The 22,149-nt window shown below is 45.3% G+C and overlaps 1 protein-coding gene across 1 annotated transcript in view; it reads right to left on the reverse strand.

The window, feature by feature from the left end:
* Positions 1–678: 678 nt before the first annotated feature.
* Positions 679–22,149, reverse strand: part of MEGF9 (multiple EGF like domains 9) — a 93,468-nt gene continuing 71,997 nt past the window's right edge. Inside the window, exons 3-6 of the mRNA XM_083485860.1 lie at positions 16,672–16,811; positions 12,667–12,810; positions 10,562–10,834; positions 679–7,747 (exon numbers count right to left, since the gene is read on the reverse strand). Coding sequence (XP_083341986.1) covers positions 7,296–7,747; positions 10,562–10,834; positions 12,667–12,810; positions 16,672–16,811 — 1,009 coding nt within the window. The 3' untranslated portion in view covers positions 679–7,295. The remainder of the gene's footprint in view (positions 7,748–10,561; positions 10,835–12,666; positions 12,811–16,671; positions 16,812–22,149) is intronic.

Here is a 22,149-nt window from a genome sequence, read left to right on the forward strand (position 1 = left end):
AGTTGGCGGGGCACAGCTTCCATCCTAAGCCTCTGTGGAGATCGCTCTCTTCCCACGGAGGCTTGGGAGGCAAGCTCCACGCCCGCCAGCCTTATGGCTGGTGGGGCGCAGCTGGCAGGCGTGCAGGGAAAGGGGAGGCTGCCGGCAAAGCTGCGCAGCTCCCCCACTCGCTGGGGCACCCCTGAGAGGCCAGCGCCCTGGCACAATGCACCACTAAGCCCTATGGGAAAGACGGTTCTGGTGAGTACCCTTTCCAGTTCCAGGGTAGCAATCCCTTCTGGGCAACCTTCTGGGAGCCACATGTCAGCAGTGGGCATGGACAGAGACAAAGTGGACAGAGCAATGAGTTTAAGTTTTACGTGGCCAGTTTCTACACACACTCACACACTCTTCTCTCTCCACCAAGGCAAGCAAGAGGCATCATCAGAGATTAAGGATACAATCCAACCAGGCAAAAATTCTCAAGGAGGGTCTGAAGCAGGGATGGTGAAAGGTGTGGCCGGGGAGGAATTGTAGTCTAGGGAGAGCCCCATTGGTCAGCTAGAGGTCTGGAAGGACACATTATCCCCCTGAACCTGAGATTCACCACCCCTGATTTAAAATGTCAGCAGAAGCTGTATATGACCCATTCACAGGTTTTATTTAAAAAACAAAACAAAGGCAAAAGCCAAACTGGAATAGATACAAATTATATACATTTTATTTTAATTCATTTTAAATAACACTTTTCAGTATAAATTCCAACATATATTCTGATCATACATTTGATCCCTCCCATCGCGCGCACCCTCCCCCCCCCCCAGCTTTTTATCAAATAAAGCTCAACATATGCTCAGAAATCAGGGGCATAAATTATGGCTGGTGGATTGTCCTTGGGGACAGTGAGTTCAACTTATATTCAATTCAGTAGCCCAAACCTTGTTATATGATTTGGAGATATAAGCAGTTGAGTTTTCAGATGTTTTGAATGCTTTTAAAGTTTAGGTTGCTGCAGTACAGAAATTTTATTTCAGGATATTTTTGTCTTAGGTTCTCTGTGTTAAATTATTGCTGTGGCTTACTATATCTCTTTTGTTTGGCGTACATTTAAAGCATATGGCTTCCCAAAAAGAATCTTGGGAACCAAGAACTTCACTAAGCTACAATTCCCAGCACCCTCAACAAACTACAGTTCCCATGATTCTTTGGGGGGAAAGCCATATGCTCTGAATGCACTTTAAATGTATGGTATGGATGTGACCAATGAGTTGGAATAAAATTTCAGGGCAAAAAGGTCTTGGCCAACCATGCTTCTGAGATCATCATACCTGTTTCATAAATTTAGCATATTTTTTGGCCTGATCTAATGCAGTGCCTATTTCCCTACACAATTCATGCTGCCTCTCTACAGTTAAATTTCATGCAGTTATTTCTAGCTATGGTAGTTCATTAGATTCTATTTTTAAAAAAAGAATAAACACTGGCCTGCTGTTTCTGTTTGGACACAAGTGTGGTTATGGAGCAGCATATGCAGAAGAGGCAAAACTTGTCACTGGGTAGACCATTGAGATTACATTTGCCTTCACCCAAACCAGCTATGGCATAGATTGACATGGCTCAAAGTCATTAGTTTAAGATCATAACCAGAGCAAGATGAAAGGACCGTAAGCCTTTGGCCACCATGGGTAACTTACAGTTCCTTCAGTCTTCTCCATTCACACCAGGCAACAGTATCACTTCCTTGAATCTGAGTAGCATCACATAGGGGTACATACATACTATACTACAATGCCCCCACAAAAAATGGTTTAACTTCTAATGGATTCTCCTAAGGAACTCTGGCAGCCTGGGCAGAGTGCACTGAATTCTCCTTTAGAAATGCCAAAATGTATCCAGAGTACAGCAATAGGCCTTCTATGGATGGGGAACCTCCCAGAAGTAGTTTACTCCCGCACTCATGAGCCCCAGCCAACATGGCAAATAGTGTAGGACAATGGGAGCTGTAATCCAACTGCATCTGGAGGGCCACAGGTTCCCCATCCCCGATATATACTCTCAAACTGTTGCTTCTAAAATTTTCACAATGCTGAAACACCACCCACTGTTCGGTGGTTCCATTATTACACGTCACAGGTTTGATAGGTTGGCATACTCTCGCCATGGTAGACATTTGTGTGTGGAACTCACTTAAGATGAGCTGGGTTTCACATCCATGAAATGCGCCCAAATGCTCAAAACATGCACTCATCTGCCATATGTTTTAAGAGCTGAAACCAGGGATTCTTTGGAAGATTCCTCCCTAATGCTGGTCCGTTAAGACAGGGATGTGGAAACCTGTGGCCCTCTGGATGTGGTTGGACTCCAACTCCCACCAGCCCTAGCCAGTATCACCAATGGACAGGTATGATGGGAGCTGTAGTCCAGCAACCGCTGGAGGGCACCAGGTTCCATGTCCCTAGTTTCCACCAATTGGCAACTAGTGTTCAGATTCTTGGACCGAAGTCCTTCCTAGCGCTACCCAGCGATGCCAAAGATTGAATCTGGGACTTTTTGCCTGCTAGAAGTTGAAGGTCTCCTTATATGTAGGCTGTAGTAGAAGATATTTGACCTTCTGGACTTTCAAAGCTTTTTTTCTATGCAAGAAATGGGGGGAGCCTGAGATTCTCCAGATGTTACTGGATTCCAACTCCCACCTGCCCCAGCCAGTATGACCAAAGTTAGGGCTGTGAGTTCATAAAATTGTAGAGCAGGAAGGGGCAAGGGTCTAGTCCAGCCCCCTGCAGTACAGGAATCTTTTGCCCAACATAGGGCTCAAACCCATGACCCTGAGATGATGAGTCTCATGGTGTAATGACTGAGCTATCAATCATGAATTGTAATTCAGCAGCATCTGGAGTGCCACAGGTTCTACATCCCTGCCTAAAGAGGTCAGAATCCATAGTAGCGCCATATCCTTGTTAGGACTAGCTAAGAAACAAGAACACCCCCCTTATGATGCAGGCCAGCTTTCCTCAACTTAGAGCCTTCTAGATGTCTTTGGACTCCAGTTCCCACTGACTGTGAGCATTGGCCATGCTGGCTGGGACTAATGGGAGTTGTACTATGAAACACCTGGAAGCACCAGGTTGGGGGAGGCTAATGAGAGTTTACAGTGCATATGAAGTGAAGTTTCCCACAGGCATATGCAGGAAATAATTTTTTATTACACTATTTAATGTAAGAGTGCCACTAGTGTAAATTGGAAGGGTGGTACCTTATTATTTTTCCTCCAGAATCCTTTGCAGTGAAACCAGGACAGCTAAACCCATTTACACTTGCAATATGGTCAGTTCCTTGTTGGGATCCACACTAGCTCTGGGAGACTGGGAAGGGCTGAAAGGAGCAGATAAGACTTTGCAAAGCCATCAAGGAAAGGAAAGGAAAGGAAAGGAAAGGAAAGGAAAGGAAAGGAAAGGAAAGGAAAGGAAAGGAAAGGAAAGGAAAGGAAAGGAAAGGCAGCTTTAAAAACAAAACAAATATGGAAGGTTGATATAGGGTGGAACATTTAAGAGATAACAGTTGGTTTCAAGTAGAGAAGGTGATAAAAATTGACACACACTTTTTCCAGTGGAACACTTAAATACATAGTGTTCTCTCCTGCAAACTCCCACACTTGTTCTTTTGAGGACTGATTCAGCTTCCTGCATGCACCCACCCACCCACCCCACTCGCAGGAAGCAAGCATGCACATTCAATGGCCGCCTCAATATTGTTATTGCAGGAAGGATTGAAGTGCCTGCTGGAAAATTTAGATTTGTGGAATTAAAGTGGATTCAAGCACTCTGTCCTCAACTGCACAGGCTGCCTTAGGAGGGACTGTCCACGTGGCGCATACAATTCTCCCCAGTCCTCAGTATCCGCCACCTGACAGGGGCACGCTTTGGTAATCTTTTGTAATATGGCACCGTGTGACACCAAAATTTGGCACCCCCAATTGGATCTTCTTAATCATAGATCTTCTCAATTTTACACCCTCTTGGCTTGGCACCCTGGGCAGGGGAACTGCCCGCACCACCTTAAATCCAGCACTGTACCTGAGGTGGCTGGCTCCCTTCGCCTAATAGCAGAGCTGACCCAGCTGACCCAAGACATTGTGCTGCCTGAGGCAAATGGTAAGAAAGCACCTCCCTCCCTGTTCCACCTAGAGAAGCCAACTGTACTGGAGCTGAATATGATTTTATATTTATTTATTAATATTATTATTATGAATTAAATTTGTATATCGCCCTATACCCACAGGTCTCAACACTGATTTCAACACCAATGACAGGGCAGTATCTGCCATTGCACCTGAGAGGAGAAGCCTGGCTTCTGCCCTTTAGCACTTCACTGCTGCTTCCCACCTTGAACGTGCTGCCTCACTGTGCCTACTAGAACAGCCAGCCTTGATCATCCATGTTCCCACTTGGTGCTGAGAATTTCAATGTGGCAAAAAGTTGACATCAATTTAGAAGGATCATTGGATAGAGGAGAGAGCTATACGTCATGTTATGTACTGAGTTGAATAGGATCCAAAAGGCAGCAGTCTGATTGGTCCTAGAACAATAGGATTCAGAATGCTGCAGTCTGAGGTGGCGGTGTTGTAGAGCTGTGTCTGGCAGTCAGCTCAGCGGGATCCCATCCACATTGCTGGTGAAATATACTCAGAGTCGAGAGTGGATTTCATGCTCTTTATTCAGCTCATAGTGGTGAGGAGAAAAATGGAAGTTCCCCCAGAATGTCTGCTTTATATACATTATTTACACAATGGGCCCCACAGGATTAGCTAATTCTGGGAATCACCTGTAGGCCAATCAGGTTGTGGATTCACTTCCACCTGGAGCTGGATTGGGTGGCTCCTGTGGACCAATCAGACTGCTGCATTCTGAACCCTATTGCTCTAGGACCAATCAGACTTCTGCCTTTTGGATCCCATTCAACTCAGTACATAACATGTCATTTCCCCACCACTGGAGAGTGGGAAGCACTCTGAGAGCCTGATCCTGCTCTTGTACAAAACCAGGAGCCCCAGACAGGTTGTCATTGACAGCCCAATGAGATTCCAGAGAGTGTCTGCAATGCAGAATCTGTAAAGCCCACACAGAACCGAAACTGACTTTCCACACTTCAACAGATGCAACCCATTTTTGAATGTATGTCCCGCTATCCTCCATCAACACAAGTGGGTGTGTCACAGTTGCGTGGGCAAAAGAAGGACAAAATACCTTAGCATGCCTTTTGGGGAACCTATTTCAAAAGTTCAATCCTTCCCCCACGCACACACATTTGCACTAAAACAGTTTTTGGTAATGTCAGCAAAAAGATGGACAATATAAACATACTTGTAAAAATGGTGCTGACTGGAAAGCTATACCAAAGCAAAGAGGTGTAATTTTAAACAGTTTGATTGGTTCTTGTGCCGTGGATGAAGAGGTAGAGAACTCTGAATGAAAGAGGGTTCCAGGGACTGGCAGAAGACTGAGGAGTGGGGAGATATGCGGGCAGAAGAGACAGAGAGGGAGCACGATCAAATGGGGGGCATTAATTTGGGGGGGGGGGTTCTGTGCCACCTGTGAGACAACAGCTAGCAAAGGAGGAAGAAGAGGGTTGGGAACAGGAGACCAGACAAGCCAGAGCAAGCGGGGAAGTAACAGGAGGACCTGGGGCCTGGTGAGCCTTCAGATTTTCTGGAGGGGGTCCTTTCGTATCAGCCAAGGGAGTGGATGGGGAAACAAATACTATTTCCCCCTTTTGTACACTGGGCTGCTCTCTACACATACCTATTCCTCTTTGTCCAGACAAGCCAAAAGGCTTTATCATTCTTCAAAATACACATTCCAGCCAACCGAAAACACTCAAGCAGGGTATGAGGTAAGGCCATGGCCTGGGGACAGAGGCAGCCTGTTCTGTTATACTGCCTGAGACAAAATGGGAAGGAACCGGCCCCTTCCCCCACCAAAGCCTTGCTTACTGGGGTTGTGCACCTGCCCCACAGGATTCTACCACCCAAGGCAGCTGCCTCAGTCTGACTCATGGGCAGGGCCTTGAAGGAGAGCCTTGAAGGTCAGACAAAGAGGCCTGGAGGGTCACATTTGGTGCCCAGGCCAGAGGTTCCTCCTCACCCCTGCTGTAGACGTTCAAACAAAAAAACAAAACAAAAAAAGAGGAACGATCAATTTAAGATCAGAAAGTTAGTCATATTATCTGAAGAGGAAAAAGTTAGCAACAAACCTTTGCCGGAGGCCCAGCTCCAACAATATTGCCATTGAAATTTACAGCACTTTAATACAATACTTACTTATTTGTTGTTGCTTTGAGTTCTGTGTTTGTTTGTTTTTGTTTTTACAATGCTGTGAGGGGCTGTACAGATAAAATCTAAGTGATAAAATATGTCATTTTTGTACAAATAGTTTACAAATACATTGCAGAGGAAGCTTTGTTACATTCTGTATACAGGCTGTTTCCACACCAGATTGGAGACTCGGGGAACAATGCTTGTGCAACGTCCTCACTAGCATCCCTTGGGAGAATCAGAGTTCAACAAAGCTAAGAAAATAAACAGATTCTTGCATTTTAAATAGCATCATCATCACATTTGAAGGAAGGTTGCAGAAAAAGTACAACACCCTCACTCATTTCTTTTTCGTACTTCTAAGGTCAAAGCATAAATGCCAACTTTCAGAGTTCTTGGTTTCTATCAGCGCATCTTTTCACCAGTGACTTTTCTTTTTTAAAAAGAAGAAGAAGAAGAAGCAAAACTCTTTTAAGAGCACAAAACAAAGTTCTGGGAATCCACCCCCAGCCCCCCGGCTCTCCAAACCATAAAAGCCATTTCCCATAATTTAGAAGACAATGGCTACATTTCAAAACAAGAGTTTTAAAATCAGGCGTCCAGTGTTTCAACATAGCTTTTGATTGGCGATGAGATGACGTCTTGGTATATGCCTTCATCATTTCATACAAAAATATATTTCAAAGCAACTCCATTTTTTAAAATACAAGTTTATATCCATAGTGGCAAAGATGGATTTTGATGGGAAACAATGGATTGAATACAATCTGTAAATTTACCTGAAACTCCTTTATTATCTCCAGTGTCCAACACTGTGTGTGTGTGTGTGTGTGTGTGTGTGTGTGTGTGTGTGGACCCCAAAGCCTGGACATGGCCAACGCTGGGAAAGTTATTTAGTCCTCTTGCCCGGAACGCTGGTGTCATTGACTGGTGTCCTTCCCAACAGGCACTGCACTGGTTTGCTCCACTTACAAGATTTCGAAGTAAACTCTCAACCCTGGTTTCATTAAGCCTTGTAGTTATGCATGGGAGTAGCCAACGCCAGCTGGCCATTGGGTGCCACCTCGTTACCATCGTCCTCCAACAGGCCTGAGACATCAGCATTGGGGATGCTATCATGGTAGCTGCTGAAACTGATGTTGTCCTCCTTGAGCTCAATGGTCCAAAAGGGGGCATTCAGCTTCCTGTTCTGATATTCGCGGTATGTGTAGACTGCACCCACAAATCCCATCAGCAGAACCACAAGGATAATAATGACAGTAAGGATGATGATATTGAACTGGGTCCATGATACATCAGCTAAAGTAGAAGTACTATTGTCAGAGGAACTGATGGGGGAAACTGTCTGTACCATTGGAGGCTGGGGTAACGTGCTGTTGGTGGCTGAGTATGATGTTGATACACTGATGTTTATAGTTGGAGGAGTCAACCCTCTGCCTTCGGGACCAGGAACATATTCTAGAGAATTTTTAAAAAAGGCAAATATGGCAAAGTGAGTGTATTCTTATTCTTATTATTAAGCATCAAACACATCCATTAACCCACATCACAGGAGGTCAACAGCATTTCCCGGGCCATTTTCCAGTAATTAATAAATACTTACCAATTCAGAAAGGACAAAACAAATACAGGACGGTTTCCCATCTTTTAATTTAATAAAACTTATCAAACCTTATCAAAACTTATTTCACTATCACAAATTCTAGTAAAATATATCCCTCCCACACCTGCCACCCAATTTATAACCTTTCAGTTTAGAGCTACTTTGGGAAGAATATTGGTTTTGAAAAGCAGCATACAAGTTGACATTTAATAATAATCCTTTTTAAAAGTGTGTGTTTCTGAGATTTGTCATAATTTTTTGGTACATCACTTTCATGTTTTGCTAATGAAATAGATTCTGAAATTAAATAAACCTCAAGAGATCAAGTGACAATGGAAACCTACAAACTTCAAAATAGCATTCTAATCTACATAAGGCATGGATTTCCTAGGGTACCCACACCAGCTTTAAATTTTAGCTCTTAAATTCAGTTCACATTTCTGATGTGTTTGATTGTTTGTTTGTAAGAATATCATCACTGTATTTTTTCTGGGGGGAAAGGTAGGTGAACTCACCACAAAGCTAGCTAGTTAGTTAGTTAGTTTATTGTGGGCCCAGTCACAGTGCTGCCACCCTACGCTCCAACCCCGGGCAGTGGCTAAATGTAAGAACGTAGAATCATAGAGTTGGAAGGTACCTCAAAAGTCATCTAGTCCAGCCCCTGCAAAGAAGGAACCTCAGCTAAAGCATGCATGGCAGATGGCCATCCAACCTCTTCTTAGAAACCTCCAAGGAAGGAGAGCCCACCACTTTCTGAAGGAAACCATTCCACTGTTGGACTGCTCCTCCCATCAAAAAGTTCTTCCTGATGTTTAGTCTCCTTTCATGGAAGTTGAAAGAATTGGTTTGGGACCTGCCATTCTGAGCTGCAGAAAACAAGCTTGCTCTATCTCCCATGTGATAGGCCTTCAAGTATTTAAAGACGGTATCATATCTCCTCTTTACCAGGCTAAACATACCCAATTCCATCAACTGTTCCTCATAAGGCTTGGTTTCCAGACCCTTGATCATCTTGGTTGCCCTCCTCTGCACATGTTCCAGTTTGTCAATATCTTTCTTAAATTGTGGTGCCCAGAACGGGACACAGTATTCAAGGTGTGGTCTGACCAAGGCAGAATAGAGTGGGACTATTACTTCCCTTCTGGACACTATACTTCTGTTGATGCAGCCTAGAATACCATTAGCTCTTTTTTGCTGGGGCATCACACTGTTGACGTACGTTAAGCTTGTGTTCCACAAAGACCCCTAGATCCTTTCACATGTACTGCTAGTAAGCCAGATGTCCCCCATCCTATATTGGTGCATCTGGTTCTTCCTGCCTAAGTGCAGAACCTTACATTTGTCCCTATTTAAATACATTTTGTTAGCTTGCGCCCAGTTCTCCAATCTGTTACGGTCATTTTGAATTCTGATTCTGTCTTCTGTGGCATTAGCTACCCTTCCCAGTTTGGTGTTATCTGCAAATTTGAGGAGCAGCCCCTCAATTTCTTCATCCAAATCATTTATAAAGACATTAAACAACAATGGGCCCACGACAGAACCCTGCGGAACCTCTTGTGTTATGTTTTTCCAGGATGACAAGGAACCATTAATAAGTACTCTGGGTTCAGTCAACCAGCTACAAATACACCTAACAGTTACCTCGTCCAACCCACATTTTACCAGCTTCCTTGTGAGAATATCATGGGGAACTTTGTCTAAAGCCTTACTGAAGTCAAAATATACTATGTCCGCAGCATTCCTCTGATCCAGCAAATTCCAGCAAAAAAAGAAAAAAGAAAAAGATAGGAGGTTCGTCTGACATGACTTATTTTTGAGAAACCCATGCTGGGTCTTCATAATCTCAGCATCCTTTTCTAAGTGCTCACAGACCGACTGTTAAATTATCTGTTCCAGGACCTTCCCTGGTATTGAAGCCAAGCTCACTGGTTGGCAGTTACCTGAGTCTTCCTTTTCCCTCTTTCTGAAGATGGGGACAACATTTGCCTGCCTCCATTCTGTAGGGACCTCACCTGTTATCCAAGATTCCTCAAAGATCATAGACCAGGCATAGGCAAACTCAGCACTCCAGATGTTTTGGGCCTACAACTCCCATCATCCCTGACCACTTGTTAGCTAGGAATGGTGGGAGTTGTATTGGGTATATATCCATTCCAGCACTCCCAGGCTATCTATCTATCTATCTATCTATCTATCTATCTATCTAATATTTTTAAAAGGTAAGGGAACTCAGTTCTCCTGAGATCCTGCTCAACCCCCCCCCCGAAAATCACCATGAATATTTGTCAGCATTTTAATGTGAATCTCTCCTAAGAAACTCATATTTTATATATTTTTGAATGCTACATGCATTTTTTTCAAGCCATCTTCCCTAACATAATGCATTTCTGTATATTACTTTCACTCCTACATACGTAGGTGCATTCCACCCTAAAATGTGCGTCTTTACACATACTGTTTGGAGAACTGAAATACAACATTCTGATAAGTGCGAATTTTGAAAAATAGTTGCTTTTATTCATGTATTGGTTCAAGAAGTGCAAATTAAGGAGTTTCTAATTGCTGCACACACAAAACTGACTTCTTCCTCCACTGCTAGTTGCAGCCAAAAGCCCTGAGAATAGGAGAGGGTCTTTAAGCTAACGTCAAGTGGAAAAAACAAGTTTTACCTTTCCTGGTGCAATTCGCGCCTTCCGAACGTTTGGCGTAACCTTCCTGGCACTTTTCACAGTGAAATCCTGCCGTGTGGTAAAGGCAGCCAAGGCATTCCCCTGTGTCCAGCCTGCAGACTCTGGGTGACCGCGCTGGGTCGACATTCCCATTGCACTGGCATTTGATACAGAGGCTGTCAGAGCTGTAGTAGCCAATGTCACACTGGTTGCAATGAGCACCGCTGTAGCCAGGGCGGCATTGGTCACAGGTTGGCGTGCGGTGACCGGGCTCTACAAGGGAAAGAACACTAGTTACTTCCACTAATGGAACTTGCCACATGGCCACCCTAAGAACACAATCCTAGTCCTGTTTTGTCTTCTTATGCATTCAACCCACCAATTCAGTTTTTGTTGTTGTGGTGGTGGTGGTTGAGGATTATTTTTACCTTGGTTTTGAGGAGGGGTCCACTTTTATTTCAATGGGCCTCCTAACATAACTGTATCTGCAAGAACTCGGCCATTTAGTGTGGCAATGTCAACACTTTGGAACTAATCCAATATCCTGTTTTCAGTGACCAAACATACACGGGAAGCCAACAACCAGAACTTGAGTGCAGCTCTTGTGATTCCAAGCAACTGGTAGTGTGAAAGCTTTGGAACTCGGGGACTCTGAAGCTTGGCTCCAGATCTTTACTCCCTGAGCAGCTGAGCCAGCTACTGTACTCAGAGGAGGAAGCCACAGGTACCTGTCGAGGCAGCTGTTCAGGAAACAGTGCAACCAAAAGTGGAACTGCAGACATAGTAAGCCATCCTCAGCCTTTCTTACTTAGATGTCTGCCACAGCACCTCATCATACAAACCTCCAAAGCTTGCTTCTCTTCTTCAGCATGAGGAATTGATCCCTTTGGTAAGCACCAAGTTGCAGCCACACTGTAGCTGTCACCTGCTTCCATTTCCTGTTTTCTCACCCTGCTCTTGATGGATTGTTTAAGCCAGCTTTCAATCCACAGCTGATCTTCTTCGCATTATGCAGAAGTTAGAAGAAGTCAAATGGCCAGGGACTGGACTAGGACCAGGGACTTCAAATCCCCACTTGGCCCTGTGTGCTCACCTTGGACCAGTTACTGTCCCTCAGCCTAACATACCTTACAGGGCTGTTGTGAAGACAAAATGGGAGCAGGATGGAAAGAGATGCATGCAGGTCACCTTGAAATCCTTGGTGGAAAGGTGTTTGTAAATGTGGGAATGATACGTCTACCTCTAGCATGCCCCATGTGACCATTGCAGCTCTGCAATCCCATAACTGTTTTAACTGCACAGGTCACATCTACGCCTAGCAAGGTGAGATGCGTTCACCTACAGCCTAGCTTGCTATGGCATGCTAGTGAACCCTAGCAGAATTCTCCTGGGTATCACCATTGCCTCTGAACAACAGATAGTTCTGAAGGGGGCTGGAAGAACTGGCTTTCGAAAGTGCCTTGACAAAATGCATGCAGGGCTGACACTTTCTCCCTGGGTAGTTCCACAGAGCCTCCAGTCTCAAGAGCACTCCACCTGTGAATTAACAGTTCCATGCTGCCAATGGCTATTAGCCACAATGGCTATGTTCTGCCTCCACTGCTGGCAGTAGAATGCAGTGGCATAGCAGGGGGGCACAAGGGCAGTTTCCCCGGGTGCAAAGTTATTATGGAGTGCAAAATTTCAACAACTGATGCTGCCTCAAAAGAACTGTGCGCTTCCCCATGCAAACCAGGAAGTGACCTTTCCAGAAAACGGAATGGCTCTTCCTTTCTTACCTCTGCAGCTGCAATCTCCTAGGTGTGTCAGGAGCTGCTAGGCAGTTGAATGTGTATGCGTATGCCATCTGTTTCCTTCCCTCCCAGCCCCCTTCTGTGTGGCCCCAGGCGCTTGCCACCCACGCTACACACTGGTAGCATGTATCTGAATACCTGTTGCTGGGAAACACAAGCTGTCATACTTTCAAGGTTCAGACATCTGGTTCACCACTGTGGAGACAGGATTTTGGACTAGTTGGTCCACTGGCCTGATCCAGCAGGGCTCATCTGGTGTTCTTATGTTGATGTACCACAGTGAAAACCCACAATTTTAGAAAACCATCTTACTTATATGACAGCTGCCAGAGGACACTACAGGGGAGCAAGGACAAAGAAGACACTCATGGTGTCGTGAACCACTTCGGTAGTACTGCCCCTTGCATTTCTCGCATGAAGCACCTTCTGTGTTCCCTTGACAGTCCAAGCAAGTGCCTAGAAAACAAGATAAATGCAGAAATAAAGACAAAGACAACAGCTGTCCGAAGCAGTGGGCGGCAACTCAAAATGACCACAAAAATACAAGTAGGACCTGCAACAAAATGTTGCAGCAAGGCACACTCCTGTTCTGGATACCGTATTCCATTCCACACCCCTGAAAAGACAGAATTCTCAACTTTCATTGGGCTGGGATTTTGGGGAGGGATGTTCTCCCATGTAGGTTCCCCCCATCCAGGATTTTGTGCTGCTCCAAACCATAGGTTCCCCCTAAACCTACTGCTACTTCCCCCTCTTGTACACAGATGGTGACATTTTGGGTACATAAGAAACAGTGGACCCAATAATGAGGATTTAGCCAGTTGCTCACCAGCACTGTTGCCAAGACCATGTGAGGCTTTTGGTGGAGTTGTGTTGGGGCTTTTAGTGGGGGAAGATTCAAGGTCCAGCAGATAGAAGAGTACAAAAGGTATCTTGAAGAAAGGCAGGTAGCCAGTTCTATGACCCCGCCACCCAGCCCTAGCTTTGGGCTGTGTGGACCACAGAATCTGGATTGTGCCTAGAGTAGGCTTCCTCAACCTCGGCCCTCCAGATGTTTTTGGCCTACAACTCCCATGATCCCTAGCTAGCAGGATCAGTGGTCAGGGATGATGGGAATTGTAGTCTTAAAACATCTGGAGGGCCGAGGAAGCCTGGTCTAGAGCAAGGTGACCAGGATGGCAAGGGGTCTGGAAATGAGGGGTTGTAGCCAATATTAGTCCTACTGAGCATAAATTCATTGCAATTCATGGACACCGCTTGTGTAGGTTCATTAATTTCAGTGGCTCTACTTCAAGTAGAACTGGCTTGGATGCAACCCCAAGTTTATAATGAGGAACAGTTGAGAGCTGGGTATGCTTAGCCCACTGAAAAGGAAAATAAACAGAGAGATTTGAGAGTGGCCGTCAACTATCTTGATGGCTGAAAGCAATGGAGGCTGGTCCATTAGGACTAATAGGGAACTGTCCCACTAACAGCTCAGGGGGTATCTCTGCCCGGGAGCTTTATCTCCTCCTTAGTCTCAGTGTTGCCTCCTGTAGAACTCACCAGGAAAGAAGACAAATGTAGCGCTGTCTCCATTGGCTCTGGCTCTATTTACTGTTGGCAGTACCCAGAGAATTAAAATCACTATTGGAGCAGATGCTGGAGATACCTTGTATTGAACCAGAGTCGCAGCTCAATGGTGGAACTCATGGCTTGCAAGCAAAAGGTACCAGGTTCAATCTCCTGCATCTCCAGGTCAGGTAATGAAATGCACATTCCCTTCTGGGCAGCCTTCGGGGTGGAGAGCAGGCCAGTAGTAAGTGGAAAGACGCATGTAAATATTGCCTTTGTACCATAGGATAGCTTCCACATGCACACTCACACAGCCTTCTCCACCCTGATAAGCAAGAGGCGTAGTCAGAATTCAAGGCAGAACATCAGAGGCAGACCAGAGCCCTCAAGGAGGCAAAGCAGGGCCAGTGAGCAGTGTGACCTGGTGGGAGGGGTGTGGACTGGGGGAGTCCAGAGAGGCCTGGAAGACCACATACGGCCCCTGGGCCTGGGGTTCCCCATCCCAGATCGATACTATCTGCACATGGCTCTCCAGGGGCTCAAGACAGTTTTATTTCCTGGCCTTGCTTGGAAATGCCAGGGATTGAACCACGGACCTTCTGCAGGCAAAGCAGATGTTCTGCCACTGAGCTACGGCCGTTCTCCACTGAAAATTGTGCTTTACTATGTCCCATCTACTATTGTATTTCAGACCATAATACCCTTATGGGGTTTCTGTTGTGTAAGGATCAGTGGCGTAGCGTGGGGGGTGCAGGGGGGGCCGGCCGCACCGGGCGCAACATCTGGGGGTTAGGGTTAGGGGGCGCAAATCCACAGGTTAAGGGGCGCAAATCCACGGGTTAGGGGGTGCAAATTACTTGCCTTGCCCTGGGTGCTGACAACCCACGCTACGCCACTGGTAAGGATGTTCCTCCCACTGGCACCCAAGTTCTGCTTTCCTCCCCAAAAATCCTTGTCAACACAGGGAAGCTTTGCATCGGTGTGGGGTTTCAGACTAGCATGCAGGAAGGCAGACATGTCCGCTTTGAGCCTTTGACTGTCACTTATTTCTAATAACGAAAAGGGCCTCCATGGTGTCTCAACAGCTGCCACAAGAGGGCAGACAACCCACATCTCTAAAGTTCTTGATTTATATTAGCACTGAGCATACATACAAAAGAAATCAGACGGTGCCATGAGGCAGCATAGCTGTCAACGTTTCCCCTTTTCTTGCGAAGAATCCTATTCGGAATAAGGGAATTTCCCTTTAAAAAAGGGAAACGTTGACAGCTATGTAAGGCAGTCTATCCCAAAACATAGTGTTGGGTGAAATTGTTTTGATGTTCAGCTATGAGTGTTGCTGGTTTTAAGATTTTATATTTTTTGAAAAGGTATTTTAAAAAATATATTTCCTTTACCTGTTTGCATTGATACAAGCAGGCTTTAGCTAGAACTCAGGCTCACTTTATTGCAGACTAAGAAAACAGACTGTTTAGTACTCAACTATCCTAGACAGAAACAGAAATGCAATGAGAGTCTAAGGGTGTAGTCCTGCTCAGGTGCCTAATAAGAGGTTCTTTAATCCCATAATGGTCAGATCACTACATAACGTTTGAGGTTTAGTTTTGCTTTTGAGGGAGAAACAGTCTCTGAAACACCATTATTGGCATGCCTAAACTTTCAAGACGTTTAGCTTATTTACTGTCTGTTTCCAATTTATCCTCACAACAACCCTGTGATGCAGGTGAGACTGAGAGATGGTGTCTGGCACAAGTTCACCACCCGGTGAGTTTCATGGCTTAATGTGAAATTGAACCATAGCATCCCAGGTCATCACTCCAACACTCTAACCACAACACCACACTGGTTCTCATAGGCTGGGAGAATATCACCAGAGATCCTTGGAGTGAGCACAGGAACAAAGGAAACTACTTCATATTGACCATTGGTGCATCTAGGTCAAGCTATCTATACCAGGAGTCCATGGGTGGGTTTCAGGGGGTCCATGAACCGGGCGCAAATTGTATGCAGAATTGTGTGCCCATATATTTATGTACATTTTTCTGGGAAGGGGATCCATAACTTTCATCAGATTCTCAAGGGGGTCCGTTACCCCCCCCCCAAAAAAAGGTTAAGAACCATAGGTCTAAACTGAGTGGCAGCAGCTCTGCAGGGTTTCAGATGGGGGACATTCCCAGTGCTTTTTTCAAGGAGGTACATCACCTCTTTCTCCTCCACCACCATCTCACCACCGCCACTTGCCTGCCCACCTGCTTGCTCCCTCACCCCTGCACCTTTGCCATCCCTGCACTGCCCTACACCTTCCCCGTCACTGCTTCCCAAGGCTGCAGGCCAATCTCCCAGAGGTGCTTTGACACGACCTGGAAGGTGCTTTGCCAATCATAAAAAGGTCACGTCAAAACACCTCTGAAAGACCATGCCTGCAGCCTCAGGAAGTGGAGGAGGAAGAGGCATGTGGGGGGAGGAAGAGAGCCAAAGGGAGGGCAAGCAGCGATGGGCATGGTGGGGGCATGGTTCATACTGGCACATATATTTCTGCACCTATAATCTGCAGGCAAAGCAGCTGCTCTATCCCTTAGCTACAGCCCTTCCATGCTGAAAATGTGGGTATTACAAGTAGACAAGAGTGCCTCTCTGAAATACTGGAGGATACACAACTGGATTGTAATGCCGCCTTGTTATTCTTGATCAGCCTCAACAAAACCCCACCAACCTGACCCAGGGCTACCAGAAAACCTGAGTCCCCCCCCCCTTGCTTTTCACCTGTCAACCGATCGCAACTCGCAGAATGGTTGTTACACCGACAAGGTTCGCAGGTGGTCCCGTTGAACATGGAGTAGCCTTCCTGGCACTGGGTGCATTTGGGGCCATCTGAACCAGCTTTGCAGCGACATCTTCCAGAGCTGTTTAAAAACAAACAAGAACAGAGGTGATGTGAGTCAGGGAAGGAGGAATAATGGAAACCTCTTCGGCACAAGACTATTCCAGTGAGTGAAGGTAGCATGGGAGGAGAGCCAATTCAGTATAGAGATAGTAAAGGCTTCTAGATAGTGGGATCTACTTGTCCTTTTTTTGCTAGAAGCCCTAACTCCAACAACAACAACAACAACCAGGTCAGAGAACCATACAGCTGACAGTCTCCTTGGGGTCAGCTAGTCCATGGGCACGGAGCTCTTTTCAGCCCAAGGGCCATAGGAAGAACTGGCACACCCTCCACAGATAATTTTTGACTGTTGGGCAAGTGCTGTTATGACATCAGGTGACAACTTCAGCTGCCAACTGTTCGTTTGCTAGCAGCATCCTCACCTGCCCCACACCTGACATCACATAAGATGTCAGATGTGGGGCAGACGGATGTAGTTTTGGGGAAAGTTAGGCTCATGGGTTAGAGCCCCCCATCCAAGATCTAATCCAGCCCCCTGCTTGCTGGAGGAAAGCCAGTACTAGAGTTCCTCCAACAAGTGGCTGCCTAACCAGCAACAGCTGGGTGAAGTTGGATGCAAAACAGCAAGCCAATAGGCAGAGCCCGTCAACTACTCCATCCCATGTGCCACTGACTGCAATAACTTGCACATAAAAGCACAACTGTGCATCTGCACTGCAACAGAGGAGGGGTTTGTACATGAGGTGCAGAACCCGAACTGAGGTCACAGAACCCCAGCCACACACAAGATCTAGCCCTGGATTTCTTTCAAGCTTCAGCAGCCAGATTTAGAACAGAGTGGAGGCAGGCTGTTGTTGTTGCTCTTGTTAAGCAGATCTAAGTTTTCCCCAACAGTGTGTGTGTGTGTTTGCAAATATTGGCCTCGTTGGCACAAAGCACTAAGCCAAACTATAGCTTAGAATGAGTGAATGAATGAGCAGACAAGCTAGTGTACAGTGAGAAAATCCCAGCAACTCCCCTGCTTTTTCTCTTGCTAATGCTGTTCTAACAGGAGTTAAGCCATGGTTTGCCTTAGTACTACAGCCAAATGAGGGCTCATTGTTTGTCTCCCTCTCCAAACAAACCATGGGTTGTTTTCAATTGTATTATTTCCCCCCCCCCCCATAATATTTTTAAAACACTTTTCATCAAAGGTCTCTGAGCAGCTCCCAACAATAATCTAGAGAGAGATAGAGAGATTAAAAGCAGACGTGATGTAAAATAAAAACTAAACTATAAACAGAACAGGCTAGGCTAAAAAAGTATTCCAAAAGCCTGGGAAAACAAGGGAATTTGTCGGCACTTCTGAAGGGAAAGAGCCTCAAAGTTGGGGTGCAGTCACCCAGAAGGCCCTGTCTTCTGCTATACTGCAACAAAAGCGGGGGGGGGGAGGGGGAACCACCCTGGAACATTTGTGGTGTAAAGTTACAGAATTTAAGCAAGAATTTAAGCGGCATGTACTTATTGGAAATGAAGCAGTATGTCTACACTGAAACATTTGAAAGTGTAAAAGATACTGAAAGTGGGATCCCATATAATTACCCTGATATTATAATAAAGGATGCCTTATGGCTCCCCTTTGCATAAAGTTCAGGTTTTGGGTACAACACTATTTGAGTGTAGTTAAGAAATAAGCTACATAAATGCAGCCCAATATCACTGAAGCTCTTACGCACAACCATTCAGTGACCAGGTTGTTCACCGGGACAATATGGTTTGAGCATATTACATCAATCCTGGACCGACCACATTGGTTGCCAATTAGTTTCTGAGCCCGATTCAAAGTGCTGGTTTGGGCCTATAAAGCCTAGAATGCCTCAGGATTGCAATACCTCAAGGGCTGCCTCCCCCCATATGAATCGGCCCAGACCCCGTGAGCAACAGCTGAGGCCCTTCTTATTTTACCCCCTTTGTGAGGGGTCCAGAGAGCAGCAACATGAGAATGGGCTTTTTCTGCGGTGACTCCCCACTTGTGGAAAGCTCTCCCAGGAAGGTTTCTCAGGTGTCTTCATTATACACCTTTAGCGCCAGGTGAAAATGTTCCCCTTCCATCAGGCCTTTGGCTGATTGAAGAATCTATGGCCTTTAAAATGTGTTTGTGGGAGGGGGGTTATTGGTAGTTGCTGTTGCTATTATTATATGTACAGTGGTTCCTCAGGTTACATACGCTTCAGGTTACATACGCTTCAGGTTACATACGCTTCAGGTTACAGACTCCGCTAACCCCAAAATAGTGCTTCAGGATAAGAACAGAAATCGTGCTCCGGTGGCGTGGCAGCAGCAGGAGGCCCCATTAGCTAAAGTGGTACCTCAGGTTAAGAACGGTTTCAGGTTAAGAATGGACCTCCGGAACGAATTACGTACTTAACCCGAGGTACCACTGTATTTTACATTTTATATTTTTATGCTGTAAATCGCCCTGTGATCTTTGGAAGAAGGCTGGCATATAAAATTTCTAATAAATAATAATTATACTCAAAAATAAATCTTATTGAGGTCAGTGGGACTGATTTCCAGGTGGGCATAAGATTGCAACTTAAATAGTCATCTATGTATACATTCCCACTGAGTTCCAGAAGTCTGCATATTTAAATCTCTTTTCCCACTCTCAGGCCAGCCCAGGGTCTTTGCACAACCCCCACCCCCCAATTTTATGTCTCTTGGCTGATGCAAGGCAGAAAAGGAAGTTATTAAACTTTTTAAAGGGGGATCGAGTGCTGGATTTAATGCCCCTCTGGCAGGATGTTCAACTCGATACAGATGGGCCGGGTGTGTGCAATAATTAAAGCTTTCAAGCAAGGCAAGAGGTTTTGCCTCTGGTCAGTAAAGCTTCATGAAAACATCCTCTTTCATAGCTCTCATATTGGAAAGGTTCTAGAAGGCTTTTCCAAGAAAAGGTAAACAATTTAAATGTGCCCAAACCACACACACACAGACCCTGCTGTTAAGAAGCTGATTATGGTGTCGAAGAGGAGGAGAAGGAGAAGTCGGGGCATTCCCCCCCCCCCCTTAAGACAACAAACTGAATTCACTTTCCAAGCCAAACTTTTTTCTTATTTATTTTTAATTCCTTTTCTTTTTCTTCTTGCATTTTCATGTACTGTTGCTTTTTTTCTTATTGTTTCTTACTGCTTTTTTCTATACTGTCGCACTTTTACCCACATATATCTGTCATTTTAATGTGCATCTATTGTTGCATTTTTTACCATTGCCATTTTAATGTCTTTTTATTACCTTATACAATATTGTGGTTTTAAAATTGCTCTAAGCTGTGCTGAGTGGTGCAGAGGAGCTAGACTGAAATTTCTTTATCAGTAAAATAAATAAAAATATGGCTACTTTATTTCAGATTGCATGAAGATTCCAATACAACCTACCTACAAAGCACAGTCTCACTGCCTGTGCATAACATCCCTGTGCATAACAAATCACTTGCTAGGAATGCAAGAAGGCAGCTATTTCCCTTCCAGCGTATGACCATCACAATCAGCACTGTTTCCATTCTGCTGCACTTCAGTTTCCACCAAATACTACATTATTCACCTTGCTCAATCAGTTGATTGATTTTTAAAATTTGAAATCATTTCTAAACCGCACACATTTTTTTGTAAAGCTCTTACATAACAATTCACACAACTTACGTCAGAGCTTTCCAAACTTTTCATGTTGGTGACACACTTTTTAGACATGCATTATTTCATGACACAGTAATTCAGTTTTAATAGCAAGCCGGAGGTTAAACCAACCCCTTTTAAGAATGCAGGGAGCATTTGCACAACACACCAACACACTGCAGCTGACACACGAACGTGACGCAACACACAGTTTGGAAAGCTCTGACTTACGTAACTTACATTCATTCCAATTTAAGGGAAACATCAAACCAATGTTTTTCAAAAACATTAATAGTGTATATTTTGTGGACTTAAAAAACCCACAAAGTTGTGAGTCAATCTTATTTATTTGACTGATTTCCCTTTCTGACCACTGACAAGTGCACGGACTGCAGCAAGTTCTGCTTCCTTTGAAGTTTTTGTCAGAATTCTCCAACATCCCTATCACTGAGAACCTGAAGAGCTATGCCCGGGAAGAGTTGTCAATACAGGGCTGCAAGGACAATTGGTCTATCTGGAATGAGGCAGGTTGATTGCGTTTCGAGCCTCCATGCAATCCAGATGGGAGAGTGTGTCTCACTCACCCATCACTGTGTCTCCCATGATGATGATGATGATGATAATAATAATAATAATTAATTTATTATTTATACCCCGCCCATCTGGCTGGGTTTCCCCAGCCACTCTGGGCGGCTTCCAACAAAACACTAAAATACAATAACCTATTAAACATTAACAGCTTCCCTAAACAGGGCTGCCTTTAGATGTCTTCTAAAAGTTTGGTAGTTATTTTTCTCTTTGACATCTGGTGGGAGGGCGTTCCACAGGGCGGGTGCCACTACCGAGAAGGCCCTCTGCCTGGTTCCCTGTAACTTGGCTTCTCGGAGCGAGGGAACCGCCAGAAGGCTTTCAGTGCTGGACCTCGGTGTCTGGGCAAAACGATGGAGGTGGAGACGCTCCTTCAGGTATACTGGAATGCTGAATGTGGCCTTACAGAAGACAAATTCTGCAAAATAGGGGCTGGCCCTAGTAAAGAGAGAGCTGGTGTGTATGCCTGTGAGTAATGACCAAAGGAGGCTTTTCTCAGGTTCAAGGAGCCAGGTGACGGGAGAAGCCAACTGTTTTCTTTCTGCTTCACAGACACTTCAGTGGCAAGAATAGGGGACACTCAGTAAATCAGTCATGGAACCTGCAAGATGGGGAAATGGACCGGGTGTGATGTTAAGAAATGCACACCTATTGCTTGAGTATACCAAGGGAGGAAGCGAGGGAGGGAGGAAGGATGTCTTTTCCCCCCTCCATCTCTTCTCTTAGAAGGATCTCAAAAAACCCATTCCATGAGATTTAATGACTGAAACGTAATCTGCCTCCCCAGTCTTTCAGAACAGTTCAGCAAGTCCACAGAAAGGGGACTGTACGAGAGGGTTCCAGAGGGAACCATCTATATTCACCAACCTTTAAACTGAGCCTTAATGGAAACATCACAACCTGTATGTTGTTGATTTTCAGGTCAATTATCTGGATGTGAGATGGGAAAATCAAGAGGGCAGAAATGCCTATTAGCAAGGGAGGGGGGAGGGTTTCAGTTTCCCATTGCTCCTCCCTGGCCCTGTCTTGGCTATTTGAAACCATCTGAATTTAATAACACCTTCTGTGTTCTGAGGAAGTGCTCCCCCTCCCCAAGTCCTTGCTCCTGCCACCCCC

This window comes from Podarcis liolepis (genome assembly GCF_965112155.1).
Source record: "Podarcis liolepis genome assembly, chromosome: Z".
In the NCBI taxonomy this organism is placed as follows: domain Eukaryota; kingdom Metazoa; phylum Chordata; class Lepidosauria; order Squamata; family Lacertidae; genus Podarcis; species Podarcis liolepis.